The sequence below is a fragment of the Felis catus genome, chromosome C1 (genome assembly GCF_018350175.1).
Source record: "Felis catus isolate Fca126 chromosome C1, F.catus_Fca126_mat1.0, whole genome shotgun sequence".
NCBI classification, from domain to species: domain Eukaryota; kingdom Metazoa; phylum Chordata; class Mammalia; order Carnivora; family Felidae; genus Felis; species Felis catus.
This window is the reverse complement of record NC_058375.1, coordinates 42,460,752-42,487,647: the sequence shown is the minus strand read 5'-3', so window position 1 is coordinate 42,487,647 and position 26,896 is coordinate 42,460,752. Positions and strand designations below refer to the sequence as shown.

Genomic DNA, 26,896 nt, shown 5'->3' with positions numbered 1-26,896 from the left:
AAAAAAATCTGTCCTCCAAAGTTAGTCTTTTCCTACTATATTATACAAGAATAAAAAGTGTGGAACACTGGAATGGGCGCATTTAAATTTACTTTGGGAGACAAGTGGCTGTTGCACCTGGGAAGACTACAGGGAAGACTTCTCTCCTCTGATTTGGGCAGAGAAGGGGGGTTAAGGCCTTAAGAGCAGCAGTAAACAGGGACACAAACCTGGGACCTATTCAGAGATCAGAAGGTTGAGTGGGGTATGAGGAAAGAGAGGTATGATATGAAGCTAGAATCACATTGTACCAGGGCCTTAAAGGCCAGGCTAAGGAAGGTGGGCTCAAAATCAAAGGTTAGGGTTTCCCTTCTAGGTGTATGTGTACTGAGGGGTCTCCCAAGGTGATCAGGCATATGAGAAACCACACAAAAATGTGGCATATCACTTGGAATGTCAATTTTACTGAAGGGCTTGGGAAAAGACAATCTTGTATTTTCCTATAAAAGATATATTATGGAACTTAATGTGAAATCATAAGAATTTTAAAAATAAATTGGGGTTGGGGGTGCCTGAGTAGCTCAGTCAGTTAAGCGTCTGACTTCTGGCTCAGGTCATGATTCCCTGTCGGGCTGTGTGCTGACAGCTCAGAGCCTGGAACCTGCTTTGGATTCTGTATCTCCCTCTCTCTCTGCCCTCCCCCCCCCCCCCACTTGTGCTCTCTCTCTCTCTCTCAAAAATAAACATTTAAAATTTTTTAAAGAACTAAACTAAAATAAAATTGGGACTTCAGAAACATTTCCCAGTTATAGGAAGCTGCTCCCGGATAAGGGAGTGGTTGGAAGTAGTCCACTCTCTGATGTCTTTCGGGATAGGTTAATAGAGGAGTCATTGGGGAAGCATTCCTGTAGGTGATGAGAAACCAAGGATTGAGTACCACTGAGGACTCTAGAATAGGGCTGTCTGGGACTTAAAGATGAACTGGATCTGACTGTCTTTGGAGAGCTTGCAGTCTAGGCTTTATGGAACTGATGATTCTGTGCAAGAGAACAAAGCAAAAGCCAGGTGAAGTTTCTCTCCTCTGCCCCATCTCCTTCATATGTTCCTCTTGTACCACATGCACTTTTATTTAAAAAAGTATTTATCATGCCACTATTCTCTCACTTCTTGTATGATCTTGGACAAGTTATTTCTCTGGAGCTCAGTTTCCTCATATGCAGAATGGGGATAATAATACCTACCCCATAGTGTCACAATGAGGGTCATAGTGAGAACTAAATGAAAACATGTATAAAATCTCTTAGAATAGAATGTGGAACAAAGTTCAACACTGTTTAAACAGTAGCTATTATAACAGAATTATTACTACAACCTCTGTAGCCACTGTGTTCCAGTAATCATCTCCCACTGCCATTCATTTCTTAGGTCATTCAGGTTGAGGGTGGAAGGTGGGGGATAGGTCTGGGAGGAACATACAGATGAACCAGACGTCATGGCACAGACTTATGAATATTGGTTTGTGCAGCTATACCTAACACATAGTAGATGCTCAGAATGCTTGCTGAACAGAATCAACAAATGTCTTCCCACTAAACTGGAAGCTCTTTAAAGGCAGGGACCATACTTCCTAGCTGTTGTATTACTGGAACCAAGACCTGGGTGAGGCACACAGTAGGCACTTGGAGATCCCCGAACAAACGAATGAATGAATGAAGAAATAAGTAACTGCAGGCAGAAAATCATTAGGGCACAAAGCCGGCTCAGAAAAAAGTGTTGCACAGAGATCGTCATCAGTTTTAGGAAAGGAGTGAACGTAGCAAGAGACGTCTCAGCCAAACAGCTTGAGGCCTCAATAGCTCAAGGATTTAGGTTCACTGCGCCCCCCCTTCCGGGATACGGGTGAGCGCAGACCTCCGCGGCCCGCCCCCAGGCCCCGCCCCTCCGCTGGCTCACGTGACCGCGGGGCGGGTGTGCAGAACCACCAGGGGAGGAGCGGCCGGCTAAAGTCGGCTGAGCGAGCAGGGGCCATGGCGGGCGTGGTGGACTTCCAGGACGAGGAGCAGGTGAAGTCCTTTCTGGAAAACATGGAGGTGGAGTGCAACTACCAGTGCTACCGCGAGAAGGACCCGAACGGTGAGCGCCTCCGGCGCAGCCTGGGGACACGTGGGGACGCATGGGGGAGGGGAGGGGGCTAGACGGGTCACTAGCAACCTCTGGAAGAGGTCTGGAAGGGGTCTCCGGCCGGGGACACGTTGGGACGCGATGGGACGATAACGATGTTGTGTATGTTGGGGAGGAACAGGTTGGGTTTCTCGAGGACCTGCGGGGATCGCAGCGGCGGCATACTAGGAGGGACAGAGCCTGGAGGCCGGGGCGGGTACGAAGAGAAGTGCTTGGGTGCTGGGGGTAGAGCGATGGGGATACATCAATGAACAGATAAAATTCCCTGTCCTTCTGGAGCTTACATTCTAGTGGAGGGAATTGGACAATAAAACGTAAGGAAATGCATGAAATCGTGTGTTAGAATCTAGTCATTAGTGCAATGGGAAAAAGGGCTGAGGTATAGGGAGTTGAGGAGGGCAATTTTGAATTAAGGGTCAAAGGTAGTCATTGAGAAAGTTATATTTGAACTAAGCCTTGAAGGTCTGTGAGATCAATGCTAGGCAGAGGTAACATCTAGTGAAGAAAAGGCCCTGAGGCATGAACGTGCCCCTTGTGTTCTGGGAACATTGAGTTGACTTGAGTGTGTGGGTGGATATTGGTGTCCAAAAGAGGTCACCCAGAGCAGCCTGGTGTGGGCTCATCCACCAGGTGAGTGGTTTATAAAGGGGGGAAAAATGACACTAGTCTTACCTTCTTCTTTTTTTTTTTTAATATTTTTTCATGTTTATTTTTGAGAGAGAGAGACAGAGACAGCGTACAAGCAGGGAAGGGGCAGAGAGAGAGGGAGACACAGAATCTGAAGCAGGCTCCAGGCTCTGAGCTGTCAGCACAGAGCCCAACGTGGAGCTCACACTCATAAACCGCAAGATCATGACCTGAGCTGAAGTCGGATGCTTAACCGACTGAGCCATCCAGGCACCCCACTAGTCTTATCTTCTAATAGCTTGCAGTCTGGTTTCCAGAATACGATATAGCCATTTCTTGAAGCTAACCAACTAACCAGAGTTGCTCTGCAGTATGATGGCTTAATAAGAACCCAGGGTGGTTCTTTGAGGGCTCACCTGTGTCCTAAGAGGAGTTGGAGTCACTGAGGAGCAGGATTGTCGGGAAAGACTTCTGGGGGGAGGTCAGGAGGAGCAGGCAACTGTTGATAATGGAGGAGAGGGTGGGAGAATAGAATGCTGTCTTCTGGAAGGTTGAAGCGAGACTGTAGTGTAGTTAAATAAGATTGAAGAGTGAGGTGTGTCAGGCCTTGAATGCCAGGGTAAGGCATTTAGACTATTCTGTAGGCAGTGAAGAGCCGTACATGTTTTTGAGGAGAGAGTTCATGGTAATGTACTCTGGAGAGTATACTAAGCATTGGAATGGGGAAGGGTGGGCATACAAGGACTGGCTGCAGCACTTTAGAAATAGAGCCTGAGAGGAGGCAATAGTGACTATACCTACTGTCTTTTGAAGTCATCATGATCTCTTACCAGGATAACTAAAATAGCCTTCTAACCTCTCTGTTTGCATGCTCATTCCCTTAAAATCTGTTATCTACCTTCAAACTGATAGTTAAAATTTCATTTTGTTCTAGTAAATGCTGTCTTATTAGATTTTTAAATAACAAAACAACATGTTGGTTGTCACCATTACTGGAGTATACCCCCTCATGCATCTTGTTCTTCTATATTCATCTGGGCATATACAAACATATACTGGAATGACATACATTTATTTATTTATTTATTTATTTATTTATTTATTTATTTATTTATTTATATTTACTTATTTTTGAGAGAGAGACAGAGCATGAGCAGGGGGAGGGGCAGAGACAGAGGGAGACACAGAATCGAAACAGGGCCCAAGGCTCCCAGCTGTCAGCGCCAAGTCTGATGCTGGGCTTGAACTCATGAACCATGAGATCATGACCCAAGCTGAAGTCGGATGCTTAACTGACTGAGCCACCCAGGTGCCCCCTGGAATAACCTTTTAAAAATGCAAATTGAATCATATCACTACTCTTCTTAATTTTTTGTTAATATCCATTTATTTTTGAGAGAGAGAGTGCGCACGTGCGCAAGTAGGGGAGGGACAGAGAGTGAGGGAGACAGAATCCATAGCAGGCTCCAGGCTCTGAGCTGTCAGTACAGAGCCTGACGTGGGGCTCGAACCCATGAACTGTGAGATTGTGACCTGAGCTGAAGTTGGACATTCAACCGACTTGAGCCACCCAGGGGCCTCTATCACTACCCTTCTTAAAACCCTCCAGTGATTTGCCATTGACCTGGAATAAAATCCTAACTCCTTCCTGTGTTCCACAATGCCCCGTTATTTCGTCCCCATCTTTCTCTCTTCATTTCCTACCCCTTTTCTCCTCGATCCAGCCACATAATACCTTATTTATACCAAGCTTATTCCCTCTTTGGGGTCTTTTAATTTATTGTTTCTTGTGCCTGGGACTTTCTGCCCCCTTCCTGTTTCATTGTCTTTAAATCATTAGTTCATTCTTGTTATTCACATTTCAGCTCAGACATTAAAGTCCTTACTAGGTCCTCCCTGATTGCCCAGTCTTGTAACTATTCTGGCTGTTTGCACAACAAACTATCTTACCCTGTTTATTTCAATCACATAACATTTGTTACTGTTTAAATGTGTCTTAAAAAATATAAATGCATCTTGCTCACCTATCTACTTATTTTTTTTCCCTCCTCTAGAATGTAATTTTTAGGAGGGGAAGTGACTGTATGCCCACCATCTATAACAGTGTGTGGTACGTGGTCGCACATAGAAGCTCAAATATTTGTTGAAGGAAAATTAATGACATGAGTGTCATTTGGAATGAAGAAGGGATGGGGGGAGAGATGTTAAGAAGATACTCACTGGGATTAGAGACTGCTAAAAAGGGAGAGTCTGTTTCCAACTTTTTTAGTAGCTACCATTTCTACTCAGTCTTTGGGCTTCTCATTCTCAGCCTGGCTGAGGAATATAGTCAGGGAAACACCACTTTCTTGCTACTACAAAGACTAGCCCACGGACCCTTTTGGTTTTCGTTGTTTTATTGCTGAACTTCCCAGGAAGTTCCAAAGGTAGCAAAGTTTCAGTCATGAAAGGCAGTGGATCTTTGGCCCTGGCTAACAGGGAGCAGAAGGGCTCCACCAGAATGGCTGGTGACTGGTGGAGCCAGAATAGTGGCCACTGTCTCCCCAGACTGTACGTTGCTCAGCCCTGGCTAAGGACAGACAATGCCAATTGTAGGAATGGCTGAGCACCACCTGCATTCTTTGTGGTGAGGTCACCTTGCTACTCCTCAGGAGGACAGAAAGAAGCTGGTCCTCAATAAAAGACACATTCTGGCCTGCCACACCTCAGCCCTCCCCACTGCTGAGCAGCAACCCCTGACATGAAGAACAGCTCTTGCCTTCTCCTCACAGGATGCTATCGGTTGGTGGACTATTTGGAAGGGATCCAGAAGAATTTTGAGGAGGCTGCCAAGGTATTGAAGTTCAACTGTGAAGAGAACAAACACAGTGATAGCTGCTATAAACTGGGGGCTTATTATGTGACCGGAAAAGGTAAGGTGGTGCCTACTTTCATTGGTCATTGTCATTGATGGTAGTACTGGCATGACATCCTGAGCCTCATGCTCAGGACCTCAGGGTCCTCACTGGCCAGGCTGTGGGCAAGCACATTGTGGGAAGATTTGGAGATAGTTCAAGGGGGAAGAACATAGCCTTTCAAGTTAGGCAGACCTTAGGGAATGTTATTAGCAAGAAGTGGGACCTTGACCCATTCACTCTAACTCTGCCTCAGTTATATCACCTGTAAAATGGAGAAAAAATAGTACTTGCTATTAGGTAATATTAAATAAGTATAATAAGATAATGCAGGTAAAGACATCAGCATGTGCCTGCCACAGAGGAAGGGACCAATTATTAATTCTCTGCCATCTGTCTTTTCTCCTCATTCCCTAACTGCAGTTATCACTATAGTAGTGAGTAGTGTTTAAATTATCTATTGCTAAATAAGAAATTATTCCAACAAAGTTATTATTTCACATGGTTTCTATAGGTCAGGAATTTGGGATCTGCTTAGCTATATGCCTCAGGATCTCTAATGAGGTTGTAGTTAAGACATTAGCCAAGGAGTTGGGGCTAGAGTCATTTGAAGGCTTGACTGGAGCTAGAGTTTTCTAATTTTTTTTTTTTCAACATTTATTTATTTTTGGGACAGAGAGAGACAGAGCATGAATGGGGAAGGGGCAGAGAGAGAGGGAGACACAGAATCGGAAACAGGCTCCAGGCTCTGAGCCATCAGCCCAGAGCCTGATGCGGGGCTCGAACTCACGGACCGCGAGATCGTGACCTGGCTGAAGTCGGACGCTTAACCGACTGCGCCACCCAGGTGCCCCTGGAGCTAGAGTTTTCAATTCTAAGATGGCTCACTCACATGGCTGTTAGGAAAGCCTTCTGTTCCTTTCTAGCTCTTATCAGGAGACCTCCATTCTTTGTGACAGGGATCTGTCTGTGGGCTGCTTATGTGTCATTTTGACATGGCATCTTGCTTTCCTCCATAGTGAGTGATCCAAAAGAGAGTGGGATGGAATCCACAGTGTCTTTTATGACCTACCCTTGGAGGTCACATGTTTTTCATTTCTATCACATTCTGTTTGTTAGAAGTGAATCAGTCCAGTCCACACTAATAGGAGAGAACTAACACCCAGGCTTTTGAAGGAAAGAATAGCAAAGAATTTATGGGCATATTTTAAAAACACCACAAATAGAGAATATGACCTTTGACAGGCAACTGTTTTTTCGAGGATTGTATGATTCATTGATCTCTTGTTCCCAGGGCCCAGCCAAGCCTGGTTAGAAAGATATTCAGTGAAAGTTTGATGAAGAGGGTGTCTTTTTAATTCTCTGGAGTTGTGTGAACTATTTCTGCTTTCACATGGGACGTGGGGCCTGTGGTAGTCACTATTTTGAAGAAAGTTTAGCATCAGCAGGAATATCAGCTTCCCTTGATGGAGCAGAGAGGCATTTTTTTGACCTAATAATTCTCCTAGTGTCCTTCCTAAGGAAATAACTGGAAATGCAAGTAAAAGTTATGTGAAAAGATACCCTAATATTATTTATCTGGCAAAATTTTATTTTCATTAACTTACAGTTTACAGGTAATACACAATTTCATTAAAATAATGATTAAAAAAAAACCCCTAAAACCTGTGTGCCAACAGTAGCAGCTTAGTTAAATAAATAATGTTACCTCCATTGGATGGAATGTTAATTAGCCCATTAAAAAATAATGTTTCTTTTTTTAATGTTTATTTATTTTTGAGAGAGTGCAAATGGGGGAGGAACAGAGAGAGGGAGACAGAGGATCCGAAGGGGGTTCTGTGCTGACAGGCTGACAGCAGCAAGCTTGATGTGGGGCTCAAACTCACAAACTGCAAGATCATGACCTGAGCTGAGGTTGGACGTTCACCCGATTTAAGTAATCTCCGCACCCAACATGAGGCTCAAACTCAAAACCCTGAGATTAAGGGTTACATGCTCTACCAACTGAGCCAGCCAGGCATTTTCCCCCACCCCCTTTAATGTTAAGTAATCTTTTTACTGTTTTTTACTATATTTTTCACAAGGACTTTGAATTTCTTTTTGAATTAGAGAAAACAAAAGAGGCCCTGAAATTGTTCTCTTATTAGACAAATTGATGTGATTAATGATTGTATATTGACATTTTTTTTTCTTTTAGATGTTACTTTATTGAGCACACTTTTACTGTCTTTAGTGAGAGAATGAATTAAGTATGGACCAATAGAGGGAGGGAAGAAGGACTCTAATACCTGTTACACCTGGGAGAGCTTGAGAAGCATCTTTAGAGAGATATGTAAAATACTATAGAGGCTCAGTGCTGGGAGTGTGTGTTCAGTGTTGACACAGGGGGTGCTGTCGCAGAAGAGGCAGCATTCAAACTGGTCCTTGAAGGACAGAGTGTGGTTTGTTTGGTGGAGGTGGTAATAAGAGTTATCTCAGGCAAAGAGAAGGTATGTGGGTGTGAAAGAACACAGAGTGTTTAGAGATCAGTACTTAATCCTGTTAAATTTCTCTGGATGTTCAAACCAAAGTGGTCATGGAAGATCCTGTTAGCTGATCTTTGCTACTCAAGCCATTTTGGATTGCTGTTTGGCAGACCTTGGGCTCTGCCATGTTTAAAAGCCAAAACTGTTGACTCCCCCTGCCTAGTTCTGAGCCAAAGAATTTTCCAGTCTTTTTGCTTTTGCTTTTTGCTTTTTGCTTTGCTTTTGCTTTTTGCTAAAAAATCACCCCGTGTCCTTTCTTGACACAGACAGGTTAATAACTCTTTTACCAAGGATAGCTTGGGGCAAGGGAAAGAGTGGGAGGCCAAAGAACCCACTTCTAGACAGTGTAGCATCTGGCAAGGCATTTTCTTTCTCTGAGTAGCAATTTCTTTGTTGACAAAATTAGAGTAAGAAGGTCCACTCATACCTTCTTCATAGGATTTTTCTGAGCATCAAATGAGAATAGATGTGACTGCTTTGTTAAATTGTAAAACGTTTTATCAACGTGAACAGGTCTGGTTGTGCTGCAGAAGTTACTCTGGATTGCACACTTAGAGTGTGCACATCCAAGGAATACGTTGGACAAATGTTTTCATATTGGGAAATCAACTTTAAACTATTCTTGTGAAACAATCTATGTGTCCTATGAAAAGAAGTAGAAGTTAACTCTGACACATATGTCTTTGAGGAAATATTATGCAGCCAATAAAACAGATATTAAGAAGGGTTTCTAATGGGGCGCAAAGAAGGTTCATGATTACAAATGTAAAAAGACCAAATTGGGGCGCCTGGCTGGCTCAGTCAGTAGAGCATGGGACTCTTGATCTCAGGGTTGTGAGTTTGAGCCCCATGTTGGGCACAGATATTACTTAAAAAAAAAAAAAAAAAAAAAACTACATAAAAAACTACATAGTGCTAGGAGGAAATACACCAAAAATTAAGTAATGATGGTCTCTAGGTGGTGGTAACAATAGATGACTTTTGTTTCCCTTCTGTTTAAGAGTCTTCAATTTCCTCTTCTAAAAAGTGGGATTGTGGGGCGCCTGGGTGGCGCAGTCGGTTAGGCGTCCGACTTCAGCCAGGTCACGATCTCGCGGTCCGTGAGTTCGAGCCCCGCGTCAGGCTCTGGGCTGATGGCTCGGAGCCTGGAGTCTGTTTCCGATTCTGTGTCTCCCTCTCTCTCTGCCCCTCCCCCGTTCATGCTCTGTCTCTCTCTGTCCCAAAAATAAATAAACGTTGAAAAAAAAAAATTTAAAAAGTGGGATTGCTTTAGAGGAGGACATGAAAGCTCAGATAAGTTGATGACAGTTGCAAATGAATCTTTTTTCTCTAAAAAATTTATGTATGTATGTATGTATTTATGTATTTGTGTATTTATTTATGAGAGAGCATGAGTTGGGGAGAGGGGCAGAGGAAGAGAGAGAGCAAATCTTAAGCAGGCTCCACAGTCAGCGCAGAGCCTGATGTGAGGCTCAATCCCATGACCTTGGGATCATGATCTGAGCTGAAATTGAGTCTGATGCTCAACTGACTGAGCACCCAGGCACCCCGCAAACAGATCTTTTATCTCTAATCTAGATTGCTTTTATGAGCTTCAGACCACACGTACCTGATTTTTTATTAGACTTGTCTACTTAGAATTATCATAGGCATGTCAAACTTAACAAATCAGGGGCACCTGGGTGGCTCAGTTGGTTAAGGGTCTGACTTTGGCTCAGGTCATGATCTCACAGCTTGTGAGTTCAAGCCCTGTGTCAGGCTCTTTGTGGACAGCTCAGAGCCTGGAGCCTGCTTCGGATTCTGTGTCTCGCTCTCTCTCTGCCTCTCCCCCGCTTGCACTCTGTCTCTCTTTTTCTCTCAAAAAAAATTTTTTAACTTAAATCAGATATGGAATTCTTAATTTTTTCTCACCCCAATTTATTATGCCCATTATCTTCCACCTTAGCAAGTGGATCTCTCTCTAGTAGTAGCTAATAGCCAGTTTATCTCCAAAATATGTCTCAAATCTGCCCTCTCTCCCTCTCCTGCATTATTCTTAGCCAAGCTACCTTCCTCTCCTGCTTGAATTACAGTTAGGAGATTAATGCAGGTCTCTAATCCTCTTAACATAAGGAACTAAAATGAACTTTAAAAAAGTTTATTTTATGATAGCATGAGCAGGGGAGGAGCAGAGAAAGAGAGGGAGAGAGAGAATCCCAAACAAGCAGGCTCCACACTCAGCATGGAGCCCGAAGTGGGGCTTCATCTCACGACTGTGAGATCATGACCTGAGCCGAAATCAAGCGTATGACATTTAACCAACTGAGCCACCCAGGCACCCCTAAAATGAACTTGTAAACATATAAACCATGGACACTGTCTTGGGCTGAGCTGTGGTGGATGTTTTTGAGGGCAGCCAACCCATAGCCTGTGCTTTCTGTGGAAGCCTGAGTCGGCCTTTGTAGCTTTCTCCCTCTGTGTCACAACCCAGTCTTCCAATGACACTGCAGTTCACCAGCTGCCCACCTTAACAGATTCAAGAACAAGGGGAAAGACAGTATAAAAATGAGGTGGTGTCAAGTAGAAGTTAATGTGGACCTGAGGAAAGCTAAGAAGGAAGACTAGATGCTGAAAAGGAGAAACGTAAGCTAATTTCCTAATAAATCTACTTCTCCACAACAACCAGGGCAGTGTAAGTTGATCTGTTAATAGCATTGTCAAAAGCATAAATAGCAACAATTTGGAAAGCCACCTCCAGGCTACTCGAGCTGCTAAGAAACTGCTTTCTGGGGAAAAGCAGCCCCCATAGAGAACATCATCTGGCTTGGTTTCATTCCAAAATTTGTGTCCTTTTTGGACAGAATTGTTTGTAGTCCCATTCAGTTGAATCTGCTTGAGCTCTCACTAACATTGCTTCTAGAATATCAGAACAGACCAAGGCTGTGGTAGATAGAGGTGCTGTCCCAGCATTCATTTCTCCATTGACATCTTCCCATGCTCGCATCAGCGAACAAGCTGTATGAGCTCTAGGAAACATTGTACGCGATAGTTCAGTTTTCTGAGATTTGGTTTTCAAGTATGGTACATTTGACCCACTGTTGGCCCTTCTTGCAGTTTCTGATATGTCGTCTGTAGCATGTGGTTACTTAGGTAATCTTATCTGGACGCTTCCAAATTTTTGTTACAGAAAGGATCCTGTACTCCTGTAGATGCTGTTAAGCAACTTCTTCCTATTTTAGTTCTTCTCCTACATTATGGTGATCCAGAAGTATTGGCAGACACCTGCTGGACCATTTCTTACCAGACTGGTGGTCCAAATGAGCAGATAAAAGTGGTTGTTGAAAGGGGAGTTGTGCCCCAACTTGTAATGCTTCTAAGAGCTCCTAAATTGTCAATTGTGACTTCTGTGCTAAGAGCCATAGGAAGTATTGTCACTGGGACAGATGAACCGACTCATGTTATAATAGAAGTGGGAGCACTTGCCATCTTCCCCAGCCTGGTAATGAGCCCCAAAACTAATACTCAGAAGGAAGCAGTGTGGACGGTGTGAAACATCACAGCTGGTTGCCGGCACCAGACACAGCAAGTTGCGAATCATGGGTTAATCCCATTTCTCACTGGCATTCTAAAGAAAACTTTAAAACACAAAAGGAAGCTGTATGGGCTGTGACCAACTATTCAACTGGTGGGCCAGTTGAATAGATTATAAATCTTATTCATTGTGGTATAATAGAACCACTGATGAACCTCTTAACTGTGGAAGATGCTGGGGTTATTCTGAACGCTATTTCAAATATCTTTCAGGCTGCTAAGAAAGTAGGTGAAACTGAGAAACTTAGCATAATGATTGAAGAAAGTGGAGGTTTGGACAAAATTGAAGCTCCACAAAACCATGAGTTTTATACAAAGCTTCATTGCACTCAACTGAGAAGTATTTCTCTGTAGAAGAAGAGGGGGAAAAAATGTGCCAGAAATTACCTCCAAATGCTATACATTCTCAGTTCAGGATTGCAGATCTGGAACCTTTAACTTTTAGATTGTACAGCTGAGGCAGAAAGTTGTTTGTTGTGTACTATGTTTGCTATATGTTTGTCTTACTGTTTCTCTACTAAGAAGTCTTTTTATTTTTTATTTATTTTTTCTTTTTATGTTATTTTAAAGAGAGAGAGTGCTCTCATAAGTGGGAAGAGGAAGAGAGAGAGAGAGGGAAAGAGAATCCCAAGCAGGCTCCATGCTCAGTGCAGAGCCTGATGCAGGGCTCAATCCCATGACCCTGGGATCACGACCTGAGCCAAATTCCAGAGTTGGCTGCTGAACTGACTGAGCCACCCAGGTGCCCCAAAAACTCTTTTTAATTTTTTAATTTTACTTTATTTTTATGTTAGAGAAAGAGAGAATACAAGCTTGGGAGAGGAGCAGAAATAGAGAGCGAGTGCCTAGGTGGCTCAGTCAGTTACGCATCTGACTTCGGCTCAGGATCAGATCACAAACTGATCTCTCAGTTTGTGGGTTCGAGCCCCGCATCGGGCTCTGTGCTGGAAGCTCGGAGCCTGGAGCCTGCTTCAGATTCTGTGTCTCCCTCTCTCTCTGCCCTTCCCCTGCTCACACTCTGACTCTCTCTCTCAAAAATAAATAAACATTAAAGAAAAATTTAAAAAAGAAGTAGAGAGAGAGAGAATCTTAAGCAGACTCCTTGCTCAGTGCAGATCCCAACATGGAGCAAGATCTCACAATTGTGAGAACATGACCTGAGCCGAAATCAAGAGTCACGTGTTTAACCAACTGAGCCACCCAGGTGCGCCCCAAGAATTCTTTTTTTTTTTAAATTTTTTAAAATGTTTATTTATTTTTTAGACCGAGGGAGACAGAGCGCAAGTGGGGGAGGGGCAAAGAAAGAGGGAGACACAGAAGCTGAAACAGGCTCCAGGCTCTGAGCTGTCAGCACAGAGCCCGATGCGGGGCTCGAACCCACGAACTGTGAGATCATGACCTGAGCCAAAGTCGGACACTTAACCGACTGAGCCACCCAAGTGCCCCCCCCCAAGAATTCTTTTTAAATGTGGTTTGCTATTACAGCATTTTTTACACTACAGTTATACTTGAACAGTTCCAAGTTATGTATACTGTCTGAAGCTTCTCTTCTCAATAGGTTTCTTATTTCTGTGTGGAATTTCGTATCTTGCAGTATCCTGTAAATGAAGATTAAATTCCACCCTTTTCTTTAGTTAAAAAGAAAAAAAAGAATATAAACCATAGATTGGATAAAATGTATGAAAAACAGGCAGTGTAGTGCTGTGATCCTCAAGAAAAGGGAAACATAAAATGTGAGCCCCGTCCATGGTTACTTTTTCTGCCTGGAAGTTCTTTCCAGACTATCACAGAGATGGAAGCCAAAGAGAGCATGACAATTTTGCTGAATTGATGAGGCAGAAGTCAGAATTTCTGGTGAATAAAGCAGTTGGAATTTGAGGGACAGAATGCTAGAGAAGAAAGAAGCTATACTGAGAAGGCACTCCAGAAATCCATATAGGAGTACTTTTAGGTCTTTGGCCTAATGTTAAGCAGCACATGCATAGAGGGAGACTGAGAGACCTTCATTGAAAAGCTACTGGGGAGCTGTGAACTGAGAAGAGGTTCCAGAGGTTTCACAGTAATGGGAGTGGTTTGAATTCCAACCAGCCCGAGTGGAGAGACATTGAACACTACATTCAACTGAGATTGCCCTAGTAGCAAGACTGTTCTATAATCTGCTCTAACAAAACTTACAAACAAGTGCCATAGGGATTTTGGCTACCAGAACAAAAGTTCAACAACCTCCAAAGGAATATAGCAAAATCCAGATTCAACAAAGTATCATGTACAGTGTTTAGCATAAAATAAGAAACTGCTAAACAGAAAAAAAGCAGTCAACAGAAACACCTAGATATGACAGAGATGTTGAAATTAACAGTTAAATATTTTAAAACAGGTGTAATAGGGGCGCTTGGGTGGCTCAGTCGGTTAAGCATCCAACTTCGGCTCAGGTCATGATCTCACGGTCCATGGGTTTGAGCTCCGCATTGGGCTCTGTGCTGACAGCTCAGAGCCTGGAGCCTGCTTCGGATTCTGTGTCTCCCTCTCTCTGACCCTCCCCCGTTCATGCTCTGTCTCTGTCTCAAAAATAAATAAACATTAAAAAAAAATTTAAAACAGGTGTAATAAATATTTTTAAAAGTTAAAATAAAATATGGGCATAATGAGTGAATAGATAGGAAATCACATTAGAGAAATTAACACTTGAACCAAATGAAATCCTACAGTAGAAAAACATAATATTTGAAATGAGAAGTTACTTGACAGGCTTAATAGCAAAATAGACAATTTGAAAGATTGGTGAACTTGAATATAGGATTATAGATATTACCCAAAATGAAGTGATGAGAAAAAAAAAAGAGCCTCAACCTGTAGGAGTCAGTATTCTTCAACCTAACACATGTATATCAGAGTCCCAGAAAGAAAACAGACTGGGGCAAAATATGTATATATTTGAAGAAATAACAGCAGAAAAATTTCCAAATTTGATGAAAAGTATCAGTCTGCTGATCCATGGCACTCACTGAACCCAAGGAGGATAACCAATGAAATTATACCTAGACACATTATTACCAATTTGGTGAAAAATGAGGATAAAGAGAAAATCTTAAAAGCCATCAGAGAAGGGCACCCGGGTGTCTCAGTCAGTTGGGTGTCCAACTGTTGATTTCAGCTCAGGCCATGATGGGTCATGGGATCAAGCCACGTGTTGGGAACTCTCTCTCTCTCTGTGTCCCTCTCTCTCTCTCTGCCTCTCCCCTGCTTGTCTCCCCATGTGGACTCTATAAAAAAAAATTTTTTTTTAATTTTTAAAAATTAAAAAAAAAAAGGCAATCAGAGAAAGACTTTGAAGGGAATAGTGGTGAGAACAACTCCTGACTTTTCATCAGAAGCAACATAAGCCAGAAGACAAAACAACATCTTTAAGGGATGAAAGAAAAAACTATCCAACATGAATTCTACTTTAGCAAAAATGTCTTTAAAAATGAAGATGGGGGCACCTGGTGGTTCAGTCGGTTAAGCGTCCAACTCTTGATTTCAGCTCAGGTCATAATCTCATGGTTCATGAGATCGAGCCCATGTCCGGCTCTGCACTGACATCATGGAGCCTGCTTGGGATTCTCTCTCTCCCTCTCTCTGTCTCTGCCCCTCCCCCACTCTTGCACATGTACTCTTTCTCAAAATAAATAAACATTAAAAAAAATAAAAAAAGATTAAATAAATTCATTTTAAGACAGACAAAAGCTTATGGAATGAATCATTAGCAGACCTGCACCACAAAAAATGTTAAAGTTGTTTGGATTGAAAGAAATGATAACAGATGGAAACTAAGATCCATACATAAGAATAAAGCACATTAGAATATGCATGCAGATATGAGACTTTTTTCCTCATTTCTTAATATCTCTAAAAGACTGTTAAAGCAAAAATAATGGCAGTGTATTGTGAGGTTTATATATAGAAGTAAAATTTAAAAGTATACGTATAAGTAAGACATAATAGCAATAATACAAAGGATGGAACTGTGGTAAATGAATAAAAATGTATTTTAAGATTCTTACATTATATGTGAAGTGGTATAATATTTGTGGTAGATTGTGATAAATTAATGTTATATGTTCACTAGATAAGTCACTGAAGAGGGAAGTATAACTAAAAAACCAGTGATAAGAATGACATGGATTATTAGAAATACACAATGCAAGGCTCAGCTGGCTAAGCATTCAACTTCAGCTCAGGTCATGATCTCATGGTTCGTGGGTTCGAGCCCCGCATAGAAATGTGCTGATAGCTCAGAGGCTAGAGCCTGCTTCATATTCTGTGTCTCCCTCTCTCTCTGTCCTGCCCCCACTCATTCTCTCTCTCTCTCTCTCTCTCTCTCTCTCTCAAAAAATGAATAAACATTAAAAAAAATTCAAAGAAATACACGATTCAAGGCACCTGGCTGGCTGGGTTAGTGGAGTGTAACTCTTTATTTAAAAAAAAATTTTTTTTAACATTTATTTATTTTTGAGACAGAGAGAGACCATGAACAGGGGAGGGTCAGAGAAAGAGGAAGACACAGAATCTGAAACAGGCTCCAGGCTCTGAGTTGTCAGCACGGAGCCCGACGCGGGGCTCGAACCCACGGACCGCGAGATCATGACCTGAGCCAAAGTCGGACGCTTAACTGACTGAGCCACCCAGGCACCCCGAGTGTGACTCTTGGATCTCAGGGTTATGGGTTTGAGCTCCACATTGAATGTAAAGATTACTTAAAAGTGAAATAAAATCTTTAAAAAAAGAAATACACGATTCCAAAGAAAGGATTCCAAGAAAGGAGAAAAAACAAAAAGCATTTAGGACAAATGGGAAATAAGTAAGATCATAGATTTTAACCCAGCTATAATCAACAATTGCATTAAATGTAAGTAAACACTCCAGTAAAAGGCATAGATTGTTAGGCTGTGTATAAAAGCAAGACCTATATCCTATTTTAATATAAGGTGGCACAAATACACTCTCAGAACTGAAAGAACTCAGGGGAAATAGAATCTATGTATGAGTTTTTCTGGAAAAATCTATGATAACCAATAAAGAAGTTAATCAAAAGAAACAATTCAGGAATGGAGAAGCTCTAATGAAAAGACTGGTGATGAGTGGAATCCATTTAGAATGACTATTGGGCTTATTAGGTTACTGAATAGAATGTAAATAATATAAACCTTTAGAGCATAGAAATACCACAGTGTTTCCCGGACACTTATTATGTGCCAGGCTCTTTGTAAAAACGCATTTAAGCTTCTAACATATGAAATAGGTACTGTTTTCCTTATTTTACAGGTGAGGAAAATGGAGGCTTATAGAGGTTAAGTAACTTGCCTAATGTCACACAGCCAGCAAGGAATGGAGCCAGGACTGGAGCCTAGGTTTTCTGGCTACAGAGCCCAGGCTTCTGTTAACCACTGTGCTATGCTGTCTTCCTAAATTAAAATAATAGAGAAGTAACAAAAAGTAGAGGGCGGAGGAGGAAAGATGGAAGGAAATGTGAGACACCAGTATCCTCACCTTTTATAGTTGTGAGTTAGTACTTCTTAGATTTAGTTAAGGGGCACCTGGGTGGCTCAGTTGGTTAAGCATCCGACTCTTGATTTCAACTCAGGTCATGATCTCATGGTTCGTGTGACTGAGCCCCACATCAGGTTCTGCGCTGATAGCACGAAGCCTGCTTGGGATTCTGTCTCTCTCTGCCCCTCCTGTGCTCTCACACATGTGAAATAAATAAATAAATAAATAAATAAATAAATAAATAAATAAATAAACTTTAAAAAATAAAATTAGCATATACAATCCAATTTTTCAAAGTACATACGTCTATCTAGCTGTCCATTCAGCCAGCCAGCATGTAATCTGAATATATACTACAAAGCTAACTGGAATGGTATTCTCTTAATGATAATGATGGTTATTTTTAGGTGGTAGATTTGGAGTGATTTCTTTAAAAAATAATGTTAAAAGATAGTGTTTGTATTTTTTGAGAATGAGTGATAGTACATAGGGATTTGAAATTTTCCATTAAAAAGAAAAATCTAAAAACTAAAGAGAAAATTGAGCCCTGTCACCACCATTGCTTAAAATCACCCATTAGCAGTTTCCCATAATTTCTAAGATAAAGTACAGGATCCTTAATAAGATGCGTCAGACCTGTGATCTGACCCTTACCTGTCTCTACAGCCTTTTTTCCCTAGCGATTTCTGGGTTCTAGACATATGAGCTTTTTTTCTCTTTGTATCCTATTCCTCCTGCTTAGAACAATTCTTACTCCATTTTTTTTTCCTTCTTTTTTTCCCCATTATGTTACATCTCAAATATCACTTCTTTGGGGAGACTTTCCTTGATCTTAACCTGGTCTAGGTCAGAGCCATGATACATTCTCATAGCATCCTGGACTTTTCTTCCAAATGCTTGTCACACTTAAAATCATACATTAGGTTGTGTGGTTGTTAAATATCTGTTTCATTAGATTATAAGGGTAGGGACTGTGTCTGTTTATTCCAGAACCTAGAACAGTAGTTGGCAAATAATATGTATTCAATATACATTTAATGAACATTTAACAAAGTGCTTATAAGATCACATGTTCTCCCTATAATCCCATGAGGTAGTTCTTATAGTCCCCACCTTTCACCTCCTTTAGGGGTGGTCTGCCTCATAGGATATCATTTGAACAAAGATTCCAAGGCTGGAAAGTCTTTGTGCTATATACCAGGCCACCTTCCTTTCATGCTGCCTTAGCTCAAAATGTGTGAACTTTATTCAGGAATTAGTCTCTAACTTTGGCCTCAGACATGCAGGTTCTGCCCTGGTTGGGTTTATTTTTTTCTTCCCTTTCCTTCCTCCCAGGTGGACTGACCCAGGACCTGAAAGCTGCCTCCAGCTGCTTTCTGATGGCGTGTGAGAAGCCTGGAAGGAAGTCTGTGGAGGCATGTCACAACGTTGGTCTCTTGGCACATGATGGACAGGTCAATGAAGATGGCCAGCCTGATCTGGAGAAGGCCAGAGACTACTACACAAGGGCCTGTGAAGGCAGCTATGCCTCCAGCTGCTTCAATCTCAGTGCCATGTTCCTGCAGGGAGCCCCTGGCTTTCCCAAGGACATGGGCCTGGCATGTAAATACTCAATGAAAGCCTGTGACTTGGGCCATGTCTGGGCCTGTGCCAATGCCAGCCGCATGTACAGGCTGGGGGATGGTGTAGATAAAGATGAGGCAAAGGCCGAGGTGCTAAAAAACCGGGCCCGGCAGCTGCACAAAGAACAGCAGAAAAATGTCCAGCCTTTGACATTTGGGTAGTGTGGCCCATGCTTCTAAGTAACACACAGCTTGAGGCTGGCACCTCCTATGTCTTACATAGCCCTTGAAAGTCAACCTGCTGGAGCAGGAAGACTTGGGACTTAATGTCAGTAGCTCTGGTTACATAGACCCATTACCCCAGAGTGTCACCTACTAGGTTGTAGCCTGAAATGTTTATTTCAGTCAGTATTCTTTCATCTGTTGTGTTCTGTGAAGACACACACATTTTTGGGATTTTATGTCTCAGAGTCTGTGCTCTGTGAAAAAAGGCAAACTAGAGAGCAGTAGAGACTGGGCGGGGGGTGGAGAGGGGAGACAAAGAGCAGGAAGACTCAGCAGCCACAGTGCCTGAAGGAATCAGACCTTATTATTATCATTATTATTATTTTAGTTGGGAGGGCTTGAAAATCAGAGTCTTGACTTACATAATAGAGGGCTTAAGGAGCTAAGAACAGTTAAATAGTCACGACTTCCACCCTCTGACTTATGTAATCATTGGTGTGGGCTTCCTTTTTGCCTTTAGAGTCAGAGCTTCAATAAATTCTTAGAGATTGGGAGGGATGTGCAGCATAAAAGTTAAAGGTCATTATGCTTCAGGATTGCCAAAGAGGATGAAATATAAGCTGCGCTTTAGTGGAGGCATCCACAGTTGAAAATTAGCATCCCCAGTCCACTCACCTGGCATTGCTCATCATGCTGAAGGACAGATTATTCCCAAGGCAACTTCATCTAGGGATTTGTAAGCAAAGGTTTTGTGACACATTTTGTCCCTCAAAACTGGATCTTTTTAACTGTCTCTGTGAATAAACTATTGTGATTGATTAGTAGTTTGTGTTACTAGTTTCTCTCCAGATTCTGGGTAGGGTAGAGATGTTCTTTGTGGTGGTTGTGCTTTTTCTTTTAAGGTAAACCTTTGCCTTTTCTGTTATCTTCCTAACCCGTCACTAGGGGGCAAGCTTGTCATTTTCCTGCAATAACAGGACTGGTCTGTCACCACCTACTGTTTCTGAGCTTCCAGTTTTGCAGCTGTTCTACAAGGAAGGCATGCAATGTAGATGAAGGTTTGTAAGCTCAGCCTGCCAGTTTCTCAAGTTGATGGAGGAAAGGGACTTTCCCAGGAGCAGATAAGTTTTAAAAAGTGAGTTTATTTTTAAAATGTGAAGTAGTTTTTGTTTGGTTTAAAATAAACTCTGTAAGCCAACAAGCATATGAAAAGATGCTCAACATCGCTAATCATTAGGGAAATGCAAATCAAAACCAGAATGAGATAATTATCCCACACTTGTCAGGACGGCTGTTCTATTAAAAAAAGGGGGGTGCTCCCTGTGTGGCTCAGTCGGTTGAGTGTCCGACTTTGGCTCAGGTCATGATCTCACGGTCTGTGAGTTCGAGCCCTACATTGGGCTCTGTGCTGACAGCTCAGAGCCTGGAGCCTGCTTCGGATTCTGTGTCTCCCTCTCTCTCTGTCCCTCCCCCACTCATGCTCTATCTCTCTCTCTTTGTCAAAAATAAATATTAAAAAATAATAATAATAAAAAAGACAAACATTTTCAAAGATATGGAGAAATTGGAACCCTTACACATTATTGGTGGGAATGTAAAATGATATAGCCACTTCAGAAAACAATATAGTGGGGGGGGGGGAGAAAACAATATAGTGGTTCCTCAAAAAATTAAACATAGAATGGCCATGTCATCTAACAGTTCCATTTCTGGGTGCACCTATGTTCATAGCAACATTTACAGTTGCCACAAAGCAGAAGCAAACTCAGATGTCTATCAGTGAGTGAGTGGATACACAAAATGTGGTGTATACATACAATGGAATATCACTCAGCCCTAAAAGGAAGGAAAATCTGGGGCGCCTGGGTGGCGCAGTCGGTTAAGCGTCCGACTTCAGCCAGGTCACGATCTCGCGGTCCATGAGTTCGAGCCCCGCGTCGGGCTCTGGGCTGATGGCTCAGAGCCTGGAGCCTGTTTCCGATTCTGTGTCTCCCTCTCTCTCTGCCCCTCCCCCGTTCATGCTCTGTCTCTCTCTGTCCCAAAAATAAATAAAAAAGTAATTAAAAAAAAAAAAAAAAAAAGGAAGGAAAATCTGACCCATGCTACATGGATGAACCTAAAAGACAGGCTACATGAAATAGCCATCACAAAAAGACATACTGTGTAATTTCATTTACATGAGGTATCTAGATCTACTCAGAGAGAGAGTAGAATGGTGGTTGGCACAGGCTGGGGGAAGGGGAAAATGGGAAGTTACTTAATGGTTATAGAGTTTGAATTTTGCAAGACGAAATAGTTCTGGAGATTACTTGCACAAAAATGCGAAGTAGTTAACACTACTGAGCTATACATTTAAAAATGATTAAGATGGTAAATTTTATGTGCATTTACCACAATAAAAAAATGTAAACATTTAATTTTTTTTAATGCAAGGTTTGAAGTTTTCGGTTATAAAAGCGGTATGTTTTCATGAAATGCATTTTGGAACATGGCAGAGGAAACAATTACCCATCACTATCCTTTACAACCTACTATCATTCTTTGGCCCAATAGTGTTGTCATTTAATTACTTTTTAAAGAATTACATCTTTCCAATTAAATTATTGGTATTGTAATTTTGAAGAGTTAATTTGATTTTTGGTAGCAGATGTACTGGGTTATTTTTTTATGGACCAGTTCCTGCCTGGGACCTAAGGTGCCTGCCTTCCTTGGATCACATAGTGAGATGGGGCTGAAAGCAAGAGAGTAAGCATTAACAGTTTCAAAATGTATACTTCACAAAAGTTATTAAAATGTAAAGAGTAAGAATTTACTGCCCAGAAAGGTCCCAAGGCCATTTCATACCCAAGTCGCTCTGGGAAGGAATGGATTGATAAAAGCCAGCATGGTTGAGTTTCTCACTTTTGTGCAACGTTTGAGGCAAGGTTTGAAAATGGGTTTCCAGACTCTGTTCACAGCAAGCTACTCATTACCGTGTCCTCTGGCTAGCAGGTATTCGAATCATCATTAGCAATTATTTCTAATGTGTTTCCTCTGTGCCAGGCTTGGCCTGGATAGTCTAATGAAGAAGTTTCCTAATTGACTAGTGGTTTGTGTTTTCACTAAAATTTCATAGTGCAGTGCTCAGTGTTGTGAGAAAGGGAAGCAAGAGTCTCAGAGACAGAGGGCCTAGAGGTTTGGGTTTTATCTTGTTGGTCATGCAGAGTCACTGAAGGGTTTTGAGCAGGAAATTAGATCACCCTACTGTGGAAAACGAATTGGAGAGCAATGTGGGGGTAGAAGGGGGTGGAATCAAGCCTGGGGTTAAAAAAGAACCCAAATTTCTAGCCTGAGTACCTGGGTGAATGGGGGAGGGGGAGGGGTCCCCTTCATATTGATGTGGAGTGAAATGAGGAGGGGGACAAAAAACTTCTTAGAGCCGTTCAGTAAATTTTTTTTAATTTAGAAATAAATTGCATTTTAATTTGTTAAAGTTTTACACAATTGCCTGAAAAAATTTTGTGAGAGGCAACATGGTAGAGGGAAAATGCCTAGATTTCAGATCCTACAGATGTGGGCAACTCTGGATTAGTCAAAGGCATACTAATAAGCATGAGTAATTAGGGCACCTAACAAAGAATGAGAAGATATAAATCAATAATATAATTTTGTATTTTTAAAAAACATCAAATAACCACTTGATGTGAAAAAAAGGTAAACATTTTTGGCTTTCTGATACTGATTTTGCAGTTTAGATCTCTTATTTTAAATTTATTATTAGGGTTGGGGAGGGGAGGTACCAGACTCTTTCCAGATCTTAGGTCTAAAGGTCTTAACCTGGATTCTGATCTGGGTTTTGCCTTTATTGGCTCTGTGACCTTGGACAAGTTATCTGACCTATGGGTCTTGGTTTTGTTACCTATAACATGGGGATAGAAGATTTTTATGGGACCATATTTTATAATTAGGTCATTGTTTTCTCTCCATGTGTCAGTGTTAACTTGTGAAGGTGTCTAACTTTTAAGACAGTCTCCCTTTGCTGCCATTCTTTTAATATCCAGGGAGCTGATGGTGAGGCTCTCTAGAGGTATTCAGGGCCTAAAACAGCTGCTCTACAGGCCTGGAGAAGGGGGTGGGGGGTGGGGCCTGCTTCCTGCCACCGCCGCCGCCTCCTCCTCTTCCTCCTCCTCCTCTTGCTCCTCCTCCTCTTGCTCCTCCTCCTCCTCCTCCCCCCCCCCCCCCACCATGGCCCCAGTGGAGACAGAGTCACTGAGAAGACTTGCACCTGCTGGGGCCTGGAGTGGAAACTATTCCCAGCTGGTGCCCCTCCCCAGGCTTAAGGAATGGTGATTGTATTACAGTTTATAAATCAGGCCTCCCCACTGTCTGAAGAGGAAAGGCCAAAATTCTTTGCCTAACATATAAGTCTCCCCGCCCCCATGATACAGTCCCTCCTTGCCTCCATATTTAGCTCCATCTTCCTAACTTGGGAGCTGCTTGTAGTCTCTGCACCACTGCTAAAAAAAAAAAAAAAAAAAAAAAAAAAAAATTAACAACAAAACACCCTGGCTGTTTCTTACTGCCATGCATTTATGATGCTGGCTCCTCTCTCCGGAATGTTCCTTTATCTTTTACTTTTTTATTTTTATTTATTTTGTCACCCCTCCCAAGTCCGGATCCCCACCCCTGATTCTCTCCCCTACGCCAGCACCAGAGTGCGAGGGCCCCTGCTTCCTTCTGCCTTTTAAGTAGAATGCTCTTCATCTTTTAACACTTTGGAAGCATTCCCTTCATCACCCAGGCTGGTTAGAGGCTTTTTCTGCCCCAAATTTCATCCATCACAGCGCTGATCACACTGTATTATCATCTGTGTGTTGATGGTCTCCACTTTCCACAGGACTATGAGCTCCTGGAGAATAGGGACTTGATTGGCTTCTTCTGTATCCTTAGTGCCCAGGATGAGGCCGGGAACATGCTAGACCATCAGTGGCTGCTTGCTGAGATGAACAGCATAGCGTGGCACCTTAGCAGCCTCCAACCACCCCAGGACAAATCAGGCCCAGACTCATATTCATATCTAGGGACCAGTGTAAGCCACAGGGGTATATTCTTTTTGAAACTGCTCATCAAGAAAAGTTCCTAAGTCAGAGCTGACACATGATGGATCAATACTCTTTCTTGGGCTGTGTTCAGGAAGGGTCTTTTTAAAAAAGGTTTTAAGGGGCGCCTGGGTGGCGCAGTCGGTTAAGCGTCCGACTTCAGCCAGGTCATGATCTCGCGGTCCGTGAGTTCGAGCCCCGCGTCAGGCTCTGGGCTGATGGCTCAGAGCCTGGAGCCTGTTTCTGATTCTGTGTCTCCCTCTCTCTCTGCCCCTCCCCCATTCATGCTCTGTCTCTCTCTGTCCCCAAAATAAAATAAAACGTTGAAAAAAAATAATTAAAAAAAATAAATAAAAAATAAAAAAAATAAAAAAGGTTTTAAGATAATGGAGGAAAAGGACCCAAAAGAGTGCTACCCTGGCACCCTAAAGTACATGCTCAAAAACTTAATGCCAATAAATCAATATCCTCATGGCTAAAGAACCACAAGTCCAAGTTTGGCACTTTTTTTTTCTTGGAATACTAAGAATTAGTCATCATTATAAATTCTTGTTTTCATGGTTGTGTCCCTGATTATGAGTTTATCAGGAGTTTATGAAGCTCCAAACACAGGGACTAAGAATTCTATCCTCTTTTTTCTTAATTTATTTTTTTAATGTCTTACTTATTTTTGAGAGAGAGTGTGCAAGTGAGGGAGGGGCAGAGGGGTGGAACAGAAGATCCGAAGCGGGTTCCACACTGACAGTAGCAAACCCGATGCGGGGCTCGAACCCACCAACCACAAGATCATGACCTGAGCCGAAGTCCGACACTCAACCGACTGAGCCACTAGGCTCCCCAAGAATTCTGTCCTCTTTGAAATCCTTCAAAGATGTCCCTTATAGCAATGGTGACCCCCTACTCCTTATTCTCTTAGAGCACCTGCTTAAAATAGATTCTTGGGCCCACCTAGATGTACTAAATAAAATTCTGGATTCTAAACAAGCAAAGCCCAGGAGATTTCTCACACATACTAAAGCAGATGGCCCACTCCAGTGGTATGTAGTCCTCACTCCTTGGTTTGGCACCATGACCCTCTGCAGTCTGGGCTCCATAGCTTCAGCTTTTTATAACAGCAGTTCCACCAAAACACCTGCGTTTTGCCCCCCTTCACACAAGCCTAGCCAATTCCTAATCCTCTAAAACTCAGCCCAATGTCACCTCCTCCAGGAAGCCCTCCTTGACCCTCAGGGTCTGTGGTGCTCTGACAGTCCTTGTACTTGTCAGTTTTTTTTACATGGTTTGGGACAGGCTGTAAGTGCCTCAAGGGCCTGTATTGTGTCTGACTCATCTCTATTCCCAGTGCCTAGCTCAAGACCAGTACAGATAAGATACTTAAAAACTCTTTACTGAAGGAAAGGGAAGGGACTCTGAGGCACAAATTCTATCTTCTGGTGGATCCATTGAACATTGAAAGGGTAGCACTTTGGAGAAGGATCTGGATTTACAGCACTTCTCTGCTATGTACAAACGTGTTTATGTTACCTCTCTGAGCCTCATTTTCCTTATCACTAAAGTAGGGATAATGTTTCCTTTTCAGGACTACTGTGAAGGTTAAAGGGTTTAATGAGATAAAGTGAGATGCTATCAATGGCTGGCACATTTTCATTGTGTAATAAATCATTGGAGGACTATCTTCTGGAAGGGGAGCGAGGCTTGTTCTGTACAACTGCAGAGAGCAGCAGTAGGCCTGATGATGGAAGCTGCCGGGAGACAGACCTCAGAACTAGGCCCGATGTATGGAAGCCTTAGGAAGTGGTGAGTGTCCTATCACAGGAATATGCAAGCCAAGGGTAGATGCTCACCTGTCAGGGCTGATGCGGAGATCTCCACAATTCTATGTGAGAATTGGGGTCAGAGGTCTGTGTGGTGAAAGATGGGAGCCCCGTGAGGCTTTTCTATTCAGTGCTCTCCATAATTCATCACCCATTCAACCAATACTGAGAGTGGGCTGAATCTGACAGGTTCCCTGTCATTTAGGAGCTCACATCTATGACGTGCCAGATGCTCTAATCCTCTCAGCAGCCCTGTGAGAAACTCTCAGAAAAAGTGGCTTGTCAAGAGACAGACCCAGAGAGTAGTGCAGCTGGGACTAAAATGGAGTCCTGCCCATTTCCTGACTCCTTTTCCCACTTCCTGAGGCTGCCCGTCATCCAGATGTTGAAAATTCTTTGCATTATCTGGGAGATCCCAAAACAGCATCCAGGGCTCTTCTGGGCACCAAACAGATGCTGATGAACAAGAGTTAAAAGGCTGAGGTCAGCTTCAGGAGGTTGTGGTCTCCCTCAGATGCTCTGTGCCCCAAGGTTCTCCAGTCTGGGCCATGTGGAGAGCCCAGGAGAACATGCTGAGGTCAGATCTTACTGCTCACGTAAGTAGCCGAGCTGCCTGGGCCTCGACTTTCTGAGGGAACCTGAAACCCAGCTAGGTTCCATCAGCTCCAAGAATAGCAGCTGACCCGGCTCTCCCTGGGCTGGTGGCCTCCAATCAGGTTCTAGGAGGCCCCAGCAGACACCAGACATCAGTGGCAGCAAACTTTGACCGTGAAGCTGCTCTGGGCTCGAGTAATTATGGCTACATTTATGAAGGGCCCTCTGTGTACAGGGCACCTTCTGGAGGAGGGGACATCTTTCCAGGGACGTCTAGGATGTTGGATGAGGAAATTGGAGCTCAGAGATACTGAGAAA

General features: G+C 42.7%; 1 protein-coding gene across 1 annotated transcript; it reads left to right on the top strand.

Moving 5' to 3' along the window:
- The first annotated feature begins 1,925 nt into the window (after positions 1–1,925).
- On the top strand, positions 1,926–19,916 carry COA7 (cytochrome c oxidase assembly factor 7). The gene is made up of 3 exons (XM_003990107.5): positions 1,926–2,112; positions 5,559–5,699; positions 18,641–19,916. The coding sequence occupies exons 1-3, from the start codon at positions 2,007–2,009 to the stop codon at positions 19,087–19,089; spliced, it is 696 nt and encodes a 231-aa protein (XP_003990156.1). The 5' UTR covers positions 1,926–2,006; the 3' UTR covers positions 19,090–19,916.
- Positions 19,917–26,896: the final 6,980 nt, after the last annotated feature.